The sequence below is a fragment of the Neoarius graeffei genome, chromosome 14 (genome assembly GCF_027579695.1).
Source record: "Neoarius graeffei isolate fNeoGra1 chromosome 14, fNeoGra1.pri, whole genome shotgun sequence".
Lineage (NCBI taxonomy): Eukaryota > Metazoa > Chordata > Actinopteri > Siluriformes > Ariidae > Neoarius > Neoarius graeffei.
Window position 1 is genome coordinate 26,651,016 of NC_083582.1, and position 14,897 is coordinate 26,665,912.

The 14,897-nt window shown below is 41.6% G+C and overlaps 1 protein-coding gene across 1 annotated transcript in view; it reads right to left on the bottom strand.

The window, feature by feature from the left end:
- Positions 1 to 725: 725 nt before the first annotated feature.
- The window catches only part of LOC132897517 (outer dynein arm-docking complex subunit 2-like), a 68,372-nt gene continuing 54,200 nt past the window's right edge, over positions 726 to 14,897 (bottom strand). The window contains exons 8-10 of the mRNA XM_060938782.1: positions 10,855 to 11,043; positions 7,369 to 7,590; positions 726 to 839 (exon numbers count right to left, since the gene is read on the bottom strand). Coding sequence (XP_060794765.1) covers positions 726 to 839; positions 7,369 to 7,590; positions 10,855 to 11,043 — 525 coding nt within the window. The remainder of the gene's footprint in view (positions 840 to 7,368; positions 7,591 to 10,854; positions 11,044 to 14,897) is intronic.

Genomic DNA, 14,897 nt, shown 5'->3' on the forward strand with positions numbered 1-14,897 from the left:
GTTGTTTCTGTATGCGACGGGCTACTTCACGACAAAATAATTACAGCTTGGGCTTAGAGGGCAAACAATACATTTTCACTCAATTCATGTGTTACCTGGCTGGTGGGGCAGGGGAAGAGCTGACTGACTGCCCGATGTGTTGTCTGCGCTATGACAAGGCCGTGGCTTCTAGGACGCTATGCTGCTGCAACCTCACATTGAATGCACTGCACGCTTGTTCACGTGACAGAGCAAGAGAGACAGAGGTCCGGTGTGTGTGCGGAGAGGGCACACATCGGGACATTATTTTCACACACGCTTTTAATGCCGCGGCTTTTCTAAAAGATCATGTCGACATTGGCCTCAGTAAACTGTAAAAAAAAATCAAAAGGGCACTTTTTTGGACAGAGGGCAGAGGGGCAGGTGCTTGAGCACCACCTCGTGTCTATCTGTGCATGTCACTGCAGATGCCCACTGATGTCACAAAGAGGTGCTGATGTGGTTTAAGACACAGTGGCACTTGTTATCTGTACACAAGAACATGAGCAATTCCTGTTGTGGGGGGGTGTTTCAGAGCAAAGAAAGAATTGAACCTTTGATACGATCACAAGCTGCAGAAGTGTTTAAATTTTTTTTTTATTTCACTCCAACAAGAAGACACAAAGATTAATATTTTCACAGACAGATTTATACATTCACAAGTTACACTGTACCATGTCTGCAGGAACAGATGCACATGTTGTTTATTACCCATACCTGGCCTTGTCATAGGCCAGTGCCAGTCGGCGGATATTAGCCACACAGCTGGCTGCTGCCTCCTGCAGCATCTCATCTGTCGATCCCATCATGCGGAGGAGGGGCTGTGACACAAACCAACATGTCAAAACCATAACCACTGTTTCATCAGACACACAGAATTACACTAAAGCCCTAGGTTTCTGTATCAACGTTTACACCACAGTACTGTTGAATTCTGGATTGTGATTGGTCAGAAGGTAGTGATTCATTTTCTCTAACAGCAGGTCACAGGGTTATATTAAATGTGCTTGCTCTAATGCTATTGTTTCCATAGTAACAGCTCACAGGGACTTGTACAGTGAACACTGCATACAGTATATACAGGTTTAAAAAAAACATGCATAATTACTGACATGAATTTTTCTGGAAGAAGAGGCTGAATTAAAATTTACAGAAGGGGTCTGCAGGAACAGTCAGAGGTAAAGCTGTAACTTAAGGTTTTCAGACATTTTCAAAATGGAGGATTGAAAGAACGAATCTTGAGATGTGCAATTGTAGGAAAGTGAAGAATGTTTGAGCAAAATTTTGTCGAAGACTCTACAAATATTCCTGAAGTACATTACAGCTTGTGTGTGTGTGTGTGCACGCACACAAAAATGTGTTCTACACACATACTAGACAAGTATCTAAATAATTCCAAACAAGCAGATTACACGCTCAGTGAATATGCATAAATAATTATTTTTTTGGTATTTGTGCAATAATGGATAATTTGTAGCAGTAAAAAATAGCCTGCCGTTAGACTGGATGATTCTGGGTTCAAATCCCAGGAGTTTAACACTCATCTATGCTCTGATTTTATCCTGTATCAATTGCAAGTCATTTTATTTATATATATATATATATATATATATATATATATATATATATATATATATATATACACACACGTGTCATTATCTTAACCAGCTTCATGAGGAAGTTGCATGGAATGCTTTTCAATTAACAGGTGTACATGGTCAATTTAATTTGTGGAATTTCTTGCCTTCTTAATGCATTTGAGATCAAACATTAAATAGTGAATAATAAAAAAATACAATAAATGGTTACATTTAAGGTTGTGGAACGTCTGTGAAACAAGTTAGTTCCTGTTCTCACTTACATTATAGGAGCTATAAACAGTCATTCCCTCACCAGCATCTCTTGATGTTAAGACAAAAAAAAAAAAAAAGTTCAAAGTGCTGACACTCGAGACTCCTTTCCTAAAGGCCTAAATGTTACCTTCACATCAATGATTATTTCATATACTGTGTGTGTGTGGGTGTGTATATAGACACACGCACACACACATAGTGGTACTTGAATGTTTGTGAAACTTTGCTTTCAGTATCTGGTGTGACCCTTGTGCAGCAATAACTGCAACTAAACATTTCCGGTAACTGTTGATCAGTCCTGCACACCAGCTTGGAGGAATTTTAGCCCATTCCTCTGTACAGAACAGCTTCAACTCTGGGATGTTGGTGGTTTTCCTCACATGAACTGCTTGCTTCAGGTACTTCCACAACATTTCGATTGGATTAAGGTCAGGACTCTGACTTGGCCATTCCAAAACATTAATTTTATTCTTCTTTAACCATCCTTTGGTAGAACAACTTGTGTGCTTAGGGTCGTTGTCTTGCTGCATGACCCACCTTCTCTTGAGAGTCAGTTCATGGACAGATGTCCTGACATTTTCCTTTAGAATTCGCTGGTAGAATTCAGAATTCATTGTTCCATCAATGATGGTAAGCCATCCTGGCCCAGATGCAGCAAAACAGGCCAAAACCATGATATTACCACCACCATGTTTCACAGATGGGATAAGGTTCTTATGCTGGAATGCAGCGTTTTCCTTTCTCCAAACATAATGCTTCACATTTAAACCAAAAAGTTCTATTTTGGTTTCATCCATCCACAAAACATTTTTCCAGTAACCTTCTGGCTTGTCCACGTGATCTTTAGCAAACTGCAGATGAGCAACAATGTTCTTTTTGAAGAGCAGTGGCTTTCTCCTTGCAACCCTGCCATGCACACCGTTGCTGTTCAGTGTTCTCCTGATGGAGGACTCATGAACATTAACATTCGCCAATGTGAGAGAGGCCTTCAGTTGCTTAGAAGTTACCCTGGGGTCCTTTGTGACCTCGCTGACTATTACACACCTTGCTCTTGGAGTGATCTTTGTTGGTTGACCACTCCTGGGGAGAGTAACAATGGTCTTCAATTTCCTCCATTTGTACACAATCTGTCTGACTGTGGATTGGTGGAGTCCAAACTCTTTAGAGATGGTTTTGTAACCTTTTCCAGCCTGATGAGCATCAACACTTTTTTTTTTCTGAGGTCCTCAGAAATCTTATTTGTTCGTGCCACGATACACTTCTACAAACATGTTGTGAAGATCAGACTTTGATCAATCCCTTTTATTTAAATAAAACAGGGTGCCCACTCACACCTGATGTCATCCCATTGATTGAAAACACCTGACTCTAATTTCACCTTCAAATTAACTGCTAATCCTAGAGGTTCACATACTTTTGCCACTCAGATATGTAATATTGGATCATTTTTCTCAATAAATGACCAAGTATAATATTTTTGTCTCATTTGTTTAACTGGGTTCTCTTTGTCTACTTTTAGGACTTGTATGAAAATCTGATGTTTTAGGGTCATATTTCTGCAGAAATATAGAAAATTCTAAAGGGTTCACAAACTTTCAAGCACCTGTGTGTGTGGGGGGGGAGGGGGCACGGTGGTGTAGTGGTTAGCACTGTCGCCTTGCAGCAAGAAGGTCCTGGTTTTGAGCCCATTGGCCGCCGAAGGCCTTTCTCTGTGGAGTTTGCATGTTCTCCCAGTGTCTGCGTGGGTTTCCTCTGGGCACTCCAGTTTCCCCCACAGTCCAAAGAAATGCAGGTTAGGCTAATTGGTGGCTCTAAATTGACCATAGGTGTGAATGTTTGTCTGTGTTAGGCCTGTGATGACCTGGTGACTTGTCCAGGGTGTACCCCGCCTCTCGCCCATAGTCAGCTGGGAGAGATTCCAGCTTGCCTGCGACCCTGTACAGGATAAGCGGCTACAGATAATGGATCGATACACACAGTGTCTTGCAAAAGTATTCATCCCCCTTGGTGTTTGTTCTGCTTTGTTGCGTTACAAGCTGGAATTAAAATGGACAGCTGGAGGGTAAGCACCATTTCATTTACACAACATGCCTACTACTTCCAAGGTGAAAATCGTTGTTTTAATGTAACACAAACAATAATTAAGATGAAGAATAAAAAAACAGAAATATGGAGTGCGCATAGGTATTCACCCCCTTTCGTATGAAACCTCTAAATAAGAGCTGGTTCAACCAGTTCACTTCATAAGTCGCATAATTAGTTGATTAAGATCCACCTGTGTGCAGTCAAAGTGTCACATGATCTGTCACATGATGTCTGTATAAATCAACCTGTTCTGTAAGGATCCTGACTCTGCAACACTACTAAGCAAGCAACATGAAAACCAAGGAGCACTCCAAACATGTCGGAGACAAACTTGTGAAGAAGTATGAATCAGGGTTGGGTTATAAAAAAATATCCAAAACTTTGAATATCCCAGGGAGCATCATTAAATACATGAAAACAAAATGGAAATATGGCACCACTACAAACCTTACAAGAGAAGGCTGCCCACCAAAACTCACAGACCAGGCAAGGAGGACATGAATCAGAGATGTAACAAAGACACCAAAGAGAACACTGAAGGAGCTGCAAAGATCCACAGCAGAGATGGAAGTATCTGTCCATTGGATCACTTTAAGCCATACACTCCACAGAGTGGGGCTTTGTAGAAGAATGGCCAGAAAAAAGTAATTGCTTCAGAAAACACTTTTGGTGTTTGCCCAACAGCATGTGGCAGACTCCCCAAACACATCGAAGATGATTCAGTGGACAAATGAGACAAAAATGGAACTTTCTGGCAATCATGGGAAATGCCATGTATGGTACAAACCCAACACCCTGAGAACACCATTCTGACAGTGAAGCATGGTGGTGGCAGCATCATGCTGTGGGGATACTGTTCATCTGCAGGGATAGGGAAGCTGGTCAGGACTGAAGGAATAATGGATGGCACTAAATACAGGGTAATTCTTGAGGAAAACCTGTTTGAGTCAGCCAGAGGTTTGAGACTGGGGTGAAGGTTCATGTTCCAGCAGGACAATGACCCTGAACATACTGCTAAAGCTACACTGGAGTGGTTTAAAGGGAAACATTTTAAATGTTTTGGAATGGCCTAGTCAAAGCCCAGACCTCAATCCAATTTGAGAATCTGTGGCATAACTTTAAGATTGCTGTACACCAACGCAACCCATCTAACTTGAAGGAGTTGGAGCAGTTTTGCCATGAGTCATGGGCAAAAATGTCAGTGGGTAGATGTGCGAAGCTAATAGAGACACACCCCAAGAATTGCCTGTAATTGCAGCAAATGGTGGCTCTACAAAGTATTGTCCCTTTTTTTTTAAATGGGATTAATACCTATGCACACTCCAGATTTCCTTTTTTTTCACTTTTAAAGTGGGTGGCATGCTGTCAAAATCAAATGGTGCTAACCCCCCCCCCCCCCCCCCCAATTCATTTGAACTCCAGCTTGTAATTCGACAAAACAGGACAAACACAAAGGGGGATGAATACTTTTGCAAGATAGCATGTGTGTGTGTGTGTGTGTGTGTGTGTGTGTGTATTGATTGATTGAATCCACTGGATATGAGCAACCACTTACTCTGATTGTGTACTCTACTACTAGGCTATCAGCTCATATACTGTGAATAATGAAAAACAAAATGGCAGAGCGTGTTGCTGAACCAACTGAGGATGAAATAAAAACTCAACTTGAAAACAAAATCCCAAAATTTATCAAGGTTTTAACAGAAAAGCTAAAATAATATACCCCCCCAAATATCTCCTGTTCCACACTCCAGCCAAGACAGTGGTGGTAATCCACCTTTAAGCTTATTTGCCAACTGCCAAAAAACCTTAACAAAGAAGACGTAAACCCCAAAAACTACAAAAAAACAAACAAAATATGGAATAAAAGTATTTGATAGTAGCAACTTCCATCCATCAATTATTTGTAGCCCACTTATCCTGTACAGGGTCGCAGGCAAGCTGGAGCCTATCCCAGCTGACTATGGGTGAGAGGCGGGGTACACCTAGACAAGTCGCCAGGTCATCACAGGGTTAACACATAGAGAGAAACAACCATTCACACCTATGGTCAATTTAGAGCCACCAAATAGCCTAACCTGCATGTCTTTGGACTGAGGGGGAAACCGGAGCACCCGGAAAAAACCCACACAGACACGGCGAGAACATGCAAACTCCATACAGAAAGGACTCAAACCCAGGACCTTCTTGCTGTGAGGCGACAGTACTAACCACTACACCACCTTGCTGGCCACAGTAAGAACTTTATCTTTTTTTATTTTTCAAGAATTATTAATACAGCATTTTTCACTCATTGCTACTGTCATTTCGCCGGTTTGTTTACATTCTAAGTGGAAATTATTTTGTCGGATGTTTTAAAAAAAATTTATCGAATTTGCAACAAATAAAAAGGCTCTGTTTCTCAAAATCCAACGACTGTAGCTAGAATAAAACAATTATTCCACTCAATCTCATCGTACATGGCTTATAGCCAACTCGGCACTACACACCTTGTCGGCTCTCACCTCATGTACAACTAGATTTCATGGAATAACTGTCAAACACACACACACACTTTTTTTTTTTTAATTTTGATTTTTTTTTAAACCTGTTTAATGCTTGGAGTGTCCACCGTACACATTCCTGTGAAGGAGCTCTTGCTATAGAACCGATAACGTATTAGAACAAGTGTATTAATTCTCATTCAAGAATTTAACTGTGTTTTGTATTAAAGTTTATGGATTATGTGTTAATTTAAATATTAATTTTATGTAAATAAATGAAGTTTACAATAGAATTTAACTGTGTTGTATAAGAAGAGCTACTGCATCATCCCTAAAAAAACAAAATATGTGAAGAAATTGTGGTAAAATAACTTGTACATTCCTCCCTTCATAGCTGTTATGTTTGTAAATTGTAAAGTGAAACACCTGAAGGAATTACACTGTTTCTTTAATCAGCTTCTGAACAATATTTTAGCCTAAAATACTCTAACAAGCTGTGAACTAATTATTAATACTATTCATAATTATAAACCTAAATAGCAACTTAAAACATTAAAAAAACAGAAATAAAGAAATAAGAAAACAATAAAAGAATAAATGTACAATAATTAACAATATAATAATGTAAAAGATAAATGCTAGGTCCGTACCTAGCAAATAAGTTTTTAGGTTTTATTAATTGGTACTGTAAGAGATGCATTGTTTATTGGTAAAGTGTTTCAGGTCTTTTTAGGTTTCAAAAATCTAGTGTGTGATGTCACTAACTTTTTGTTTGTTTTCTTCAAAAAGTGGTGCGTTCTGACAACATGTCAATTATGCTCTCTCTTCTCACCAGCCAGGGGAAAAAACAAAGCTCAACTAGGGCTAAATAATTGTGATCATCCAGATGTAAATAAGTCAGTGTGTGTCAGGTATGTGAGGTGTTGTACCTTGACAACGCCACTCTGGTGCATGGTGATGCAGTTGTTATCGTCTCTGGAGAGCTGGAACAGGGCCTCAGCCGTGGCCCGGTGCACCTCAGGATCTTTAGAGCGCAGGTAGCGCACTAGAGGAGCTACAGCTCTGGCCCTGCCAAAATCCGTGCGGTTAGAACCCCATGTGCAACAGCGTGAGATGGCCTCCGACAGATACCTTCGCAACTTATCATCCTTCTGCAGGCGGAGGCAAAAACAGCATGTGTCCCATTAGAGCTCATTAGATGTTGTACAATAACTCTACTAATAAATCAGAACAAAGGTTTTACAGTGGTGCTTGAAAGTTTGTGAACCCTTTAGAATTTTCTGTATTTCTGCATAAATATGACCTAAAACATCATCAGATTTTCACACAAGTCCTAAAAGCAGATAGAGAACCCAGTTAAACAAATGAGACAAAAATATTATACTTGGTCATTTTATTTATTGAGGAAAATGATCAAATATTCAAAATATCTGTCAATGGCAAAAGCATGTGAACCTTTGCTTTCAGTATCTGGTGTGATCCCCTTGTGCAGCAATAACTGCAACTAAACGCTTCCGGTAACTGTTGATCAGTCCTGCACACTGGCTTGGCCTGGATTTTAGCCCTCTGTACAGAACAGCTTCAACTCTGGGACGTTGGTGGGTTTCCTCACATGAACTGCTCGCTTCAGGTCCTTCCACAACATTTCGATTGGATTAAGGTCAGGACTTTGACTTGGCCATTCTAAAACATAAACTTTATTCTTATTTAATCATTCTTTGGTAGAACAACTTGTGTGCTTTGGGTCCTTGTCTTGCTGCATGACCCACCTTCTCTTGAGATTCAGTTCATGGACAGATGTCCTGACATTTTCCTTTAGAATTTGCTGGTAGAATTCATTGTTCCATCAATGATGGCAAGCCATCCTGGCCCAGATGCAGCAAAACAGGCCCAAACCATGATACTACCACCACCATGTTTCACAGATGGAATAAGGTTCTTATGCTGGAATGCAGCGTTTTCCTTTCTCCAAACATAACGCTTCTCATTTAAACCAAAAAGTTCTATTTTGGTTTCATCCATCCACAAAACATTTTTCCAGTAGCCTTCTGGCTTGTCCACGTGATCTTTAGCAAACTGCAGACAAGCAGCAATGTTCTTTTTGGAGAGCAGTGGCTTTCTCCTTGCAACCCTGCCATGCACACCATTGTTGTTCAGTGTTCTCCTGATGATGGACTCATGAACATTAGCCAATGTGAGAGAGGCCTTCAGTTGTTTAGAAATTACCCTGGGGTCCTTTGTGATCTTGCCGACTATTACATGCCTTGCTCTTGGAGTGATCTTTGTTGGTTGACCACTTCTGGGGAGGGTAACAATGGTCTTGAATTTCCTTCATTTGCACACAATCTGTCTGACTGTGGATTGGTGGAGTCTAAACTCTTTAGAGATGGTTTTGTAACCTGATGAGCATCAACAATGCTTTTTCTGAGGTCCTCAGAAATCTCCTTTGTTCGTGTCATGATACACTTCCACAAACATGTGTTGTGAAGATCAGACTTTGATAGATCCCTGTTCTTTAAATAAAACTGTGCCCACTCACACCTGTTTTTGTTCATCTGCAGGGACAGGGAAGCTGGTCAGGACTGAAGGAATAATGGATGGCACTAAATACAGGGCAGGTCTCAAGGAAAACCTGTTTGAGTCAGCCAGAGGTTTGAGACTGGGACAAAGGTTCATGTTCCAGCAGGACAATGACCCGAAACATACTGCTAAAGCTACACTGGAGTGGTTTAAAGGGAAACATTTAAATGTCTTGGAATGGCCTAGGCAAAGCCCAGACCTCAATCCAACTGAGAATCCGTGGCATAATGTGAAGCTTGTTCTACAACACCACAACCAATTTAACCTGAAGGAATTGGAGCAGTTTTGCCTTGAGGAATGGGCAAAAATCCCAGTGGCTAGGTGTGCTCAGCTAATAGAGACATACAGTGGTGCTTGAAAGTTTTGTGAATCCTTTTGAATTTTCTATATATCTGCATAAATATGACCTAAAACATCATCAGATTTTCACACAAGTCCTAAAAGTAGATAAAGAGAACCCAGTTAAACAAATGAGACAAAAATATTATACTTGGTCATTTATTTATTGAGGAAAATGATCATGTGAGGAAACCCATCAACATCCCAGAGTTGAAGCTGTTCTGTACGGAGGAATGGGCTAAAATTCCTCCAAGTCAGTGTGCAGGACTGATCAACAGTTACCGGAAACGTTTAGTTGCAGTTATTGCTGCACAAGGGGGTCACACCAGATACTGAAAGCAAAGGTTCACATACTTTTGCCACTCACAGATATGTAATATTGGATCATTTTCTTCAATAAATAAATTACCAAGTATAATATTTTTGTCTCATTTGTTTAACTGGGTTCTCTTTATCTACTTTTAGGACTTGTGTGAAAATCTGATGTTTTAGGTCATATTTATGCAGAAATGTAGAAAATTCTAAAGGGTTCACAAACTTTCAAGCACCACTATACCTCAAGAGACTAGCAGTTGTAATTGCACCAAAAGGTGGCTCTCCAAAGTATTGGTTTTCAGGGGTGAATACACACTCCAGATTTCTGTTGTTTCATCTTAATTATTGTTTGTCACAATAAAAAAAATAAAATTAAATTAAATTTAAAAAAAACCCACAATTTGCACCTTTTAAAGTGGTAGGCATGTTGTGTAAATCAAATGGTGCTAACCCCCAAAAATCCATTTTAATTCCAGCTTTAAATGTGACAAAACAGGACAAACACCAAGGGGATGAATACTTCTGCAAGACACTATATTGTGATAAAGTAGAACTTGACGGGGATGCCTGATGCCTGCACTGCCAACAAATCTAGTCCTTCTTTTTACTAAAGTACATGTCTCATATACCTTTAACATACAGGAAAGGAAAAGTGTAAGGAAGGTGAAAGGAAAAGTAGAAGCAAAGGATACATGGAAGGAAATGAAAAGGAAAAGTGGAAGTAAAGGAAGAGGAAAGCAGAAAGAAAGGAAAGGAAGGGAAAGTGAAAGGAAAGCAAATGTAACTATAAATAAAGTATGATGTTTCTCTTTTAATTAATAAAAAGTAGAACTTGATGGGGATGTCTCCACCGCCATCAAATATAGTCCTTAATTTTACTCGTGTTTGTCTCGTGTACCCTTAAACTCTATTTCAGACATGTGACCTTGACCCTGTTTGGCTCAATTCCAAAATCTAACTGAGATTTACATATGAACCCTACAACCCCAAAACACTCACCTAGTGGCAGAGGCATAAAAACTGCTGACAAAAGGAATAACATACAAGAAAAATCAGCTTCAAGGTCATAACAGTAACTCCACTTCCTCACATCAGTCCACCCGTGATTATTTTCCTTTTACAGCATAGCTCTGAGTATTTTATTCTTTATATAGAAGTGTGAGGGGTGTGTTACAGCTCACAGTGTTGGTGAGACTGGACAGCATGGGGACGACTCCGTGTTCAGTGATGACAGCCAGGTTCTCCTCATCTTTGGCGATTTTGGATATGGCTGCGCACACACTGGCCAGCACCTCTGCATTCGGTGAGTTCAGCAGATTAACAATCAACTCCAAACTGCCTACGAAGGAACGCACCATTTCCCCAGCATCCTGAAACACACACACACAAAGGAAAAAAAACTCAGATATTCACCGAGGTTGTGAAATGATGAATTTGTGAGAAAGTCACAAATTTATGAGAGAAAAAAATCACAAATTTACAAGAAACAAAACTCAGAAAAATAGTGGGGGCTTTTTTTGCGTCAAGTAACCAGTTCGCTTCACTTTGCAAGGTTGGATCAACATCACACCACAGACGTCATAACTGAGTTATAGGAAATTTAGGAGGATAGTTGGGTATAAAACTATTTTTCAGAGTTTTGTTTCTTGTAAACTAATCTCGGAAATTTTTTTTTTTTCTTGTAAATTTCACTTTAATCTCAGAAATGACACTTTCCTGGAGTATTACCCACTCTCCCCCAGCTCCATAATATATATATATATATATATATATATATATATATATATATATATATATATATATATATATATATTATTCCTACAATGGCCTTAATAATCAGAATCACTTTTATTGCCAGGTATGTGGACACACACGAGGAATTTGACTCCGGTTTCACTTAGCTCTCATAGTACAAAACAGATAAAAAGCATATACACAAAAACAAACAAGCAAAACAAAAAAAAAGGTGCAATAGGTGCATAGTGCAAAGTAATCCAAGTATGTCAAGTATGAAATAGATAAATATAAAGTATACAGTGTGCACAGAATGACGGTATGAGTGTGCAGATATTTTACAAGTGATATTACTGATATATGAATCTGGATTTTAGCTGTTCATCACAGAAAGGATTTTCCCTTTTGGTGCAATATGGTGCATAGTGCAAAGATGAAATAGTAAATATAAATATAAGTAACAGTGAGCACAGAATGACAGTATGAGTGTGCAGATATTTGCAAGTGATATTACTGATATATAAATCTGGATTTTAGCTTTTCATCAGAGAGACAGCCTTAGGGTAAAAAACTATTCTTGTGTCTGGTTGATTTTGCATACAGTGATCTATATCACCTCCCTGAAGGGAGAAGATTAAACAGATTGTGACCAGGGTGTGATGGGTCCGCAGAGATGTTACCTGCCCATTTCCTGACTCTGGACAGGTATAGGTCTTGGATGGAGGGCAGGTTGACACCAGTAATTTTCTCTGCAGACCTTATTGTCCATTGCAGTCTGTTCTTCTCCTGTTTGGTGACCGATCCAAACCAAACAGTGATGGAAGAGCAAAGAACAGACTGAATGATGGCAGAGTAGAATTGTGTCAGCAGCTCCTTAGGCAGGTTGAGCTTCCTGAGCTGGCGCAGAAAGTACAACCTCTGCTGAGCCTTTTTGATGATAGTGACTGTGTTGGTCTCCCACTTCAAGTCCCGAGAGATTGTGGAACCCAGAAACCTGAAGCTTTCAACAGCAGTCACAGTGTTGTTGGTGATGGTGATGGGCAGCAGAGTGGGGGGGGGCTCCTCCTAAAGTCCACTGTCATCTCCACAGTTTTGAGCGTGTTCAGTTCCAGATTGTTCTGACCGCACCACCAGACCAGCCGTTCAACCTCCCATCTGTATGCAGACTCGTCACCATCTCAGATGAGGCCGATGACCGTTGTATCGTCTGCAAATTTCAGGAGTTTAACAGATGGGTCTCTTGAGGTGCAGTCATTGGTATAAAGGGAGAAGAGCAGTGGGGAGAGTGCACATCCTTGGGGGGCGCCAGTGCTGATAGTCCGAGTGCTGGATATGATGCTCCCCATCCTCACCTGCTGCTTCCTGTCAGTCAGGAAGTTTGTAATCCACTGACAGGTGGAGGAGGGCACAATGAGCTAGGTGAGCTTGGTGTGGAGGATGTCTGGAACAATGGTGTTGAATGCCGAACTGAAGTCCACAAACAGGATCCTGGCATACGTCCCTGCAGTGTCAAGGTGTTGCAGGATGTAGTGTAGACCCATATTTATTGCATCATGCACTGACCTGTTTGCCCGGTAGGCAAACTGCAGGGGGTCCAGCAGGGGGTCTGTGATGTCCTTCAGGTATGACATCAGTCTCTCGAAGGACTTCATGACTACAGATGTGAGGGCAACAGGCCTGTAGTCATTCAGTCCTGTGATATTGGTTTTCTTAGGAACCGGGATTATTGTGGAGCATTTGAAGCATGAGGGGACTTCACATAGCTCCAGGGATCTATTAAAGATCTAGGTGAAGATGGGAGCCAGCTGGTCAGCACAGACCTTCAGACAAGAGGGTGACACACCATCTGGGCCAGGTGCCTTCCTGATCTTCTGTCTGTGGAAAAGCTGACAGACATCCTCTTCACAGATCTTGAGTGCTGGTGGGGGGGTCAGAGGCAGGGGGTGGCAGAATGGCAGGGGGCATAAATGGGTCTTTAATGACTGAAGGGGGGAGAGGTGTGAATGTGTCGAATCTGCAGTAAAACACATTCAGCTCGTCAGCCAGTTGATGGTTCACTGCAGTGTTGGTGGATGGTCTCCTATGGACCCTTTTCACGTGACGTCACGACAAACGCGGCCGCCATTTTGGACATGTACTACCAGTAGTTTACCACAGCCAACATTGAGGAATGGCAGCAAAGAAAGTTTTTACTTTCAGCAGGACTTCCATCATGCCACTATATTGTCGTGCACCTGGATGTAGTAACCATCAACAAACAAGCCAAGGTTTATCATTTTATCAGATCCCGATGGAGAAGCTGGATAGCGGCCATTAACAGGAAAGATTGGCAGCCCTCGGCATACCAACGCTTGTGTAGTGACCACTTTGTTGGAGGTAAGACGAATAAAATTAGCCAGAAAAGGCATTACATTGCTGTTAACATTCTGTGGCGGCGAGTGTGTAACCAAATAGGTTAAAATAACCCATTGTAACCTCTTTGTTCTTCTGTAGTAGCTATTGTTGACTAGCTAATGTCAACAAGTAGCTGGTATGTTATTGTAGCAATGTTTACGTTCAGTCAATTGGATGACTGTTAAAACCTTTCAGTCTCAAGTTTTTCCTTTACTGTATTTACTAGTTTACTGTAATTATGATCCGGCAGCTATTTACACCGGATCCAGTGTAAATAGCTGCCGGAGCCAACGTCCGAGGTTCCAGAGCGTGTTCCGGCTTGCTCCCCCTCAAATTAAGCAGCGCGCTCCGGCTTGCTCCCCCTCAAATTAAGCAGCATGCTCCGGCTTGCTCCCGGAGTGCTCCGGCCGAGGTTCCGGAGTGCGCTCCAGCCGAGGTTCCCCTCAAATTAAGCAGCGCGCTCCGGCTTGCTCCCGGAGTGCTCCGGCCGAGGTTCCGGAGTGCGCTCCGGCTGAGGTTCCCCTCAAATTAAGCAGCGCGCTCCGGCTTGCCCCCCCTCAAATTAAGCAGCGCGCTCCGACATGCTCCCCCTCAAATTAAGCAGCGCGTTCCGGCTTGCTCCGGAGCAAGCCAGAGCCCGCTGCTTAATTTGAGGGGGAGCAAGCCGGAGCGTGCTCCGGAACCTCGGCCGGAGCACTCCTGGAGCAAGCCAGAGCGCGCTCCGGAACCTTGGACGTTGGCGTGTATGTGTATGGCGATGGGTTTTTAACGACATAGGTATACAGATCATGTGGGCCGAAGTCAGGTAAAGACAAGGGCTTTGTGTACTTCCGTACGTCAGTGAACAATCCTGGTGGAAGCAGGTAAACGTCGTTCTCTAAGCCTGCTAACCTCAATTTTTGCAAATACCTCTCCCTCTGCTCGCCCTGTAAATGCCCTACATCGCTGGATAGTGAAGGTGTTTTCTGCATCTCGCTCCTTTTTCTTTTATGTTTTTCGTTTGTCGCCTTCCTCGCATTCAAACTGATTCGAGCCGAAGTCCACTACATGTCCAAAATGGCGGTCACGTTTACGAAGGTCATGTGACTGAAAAGGG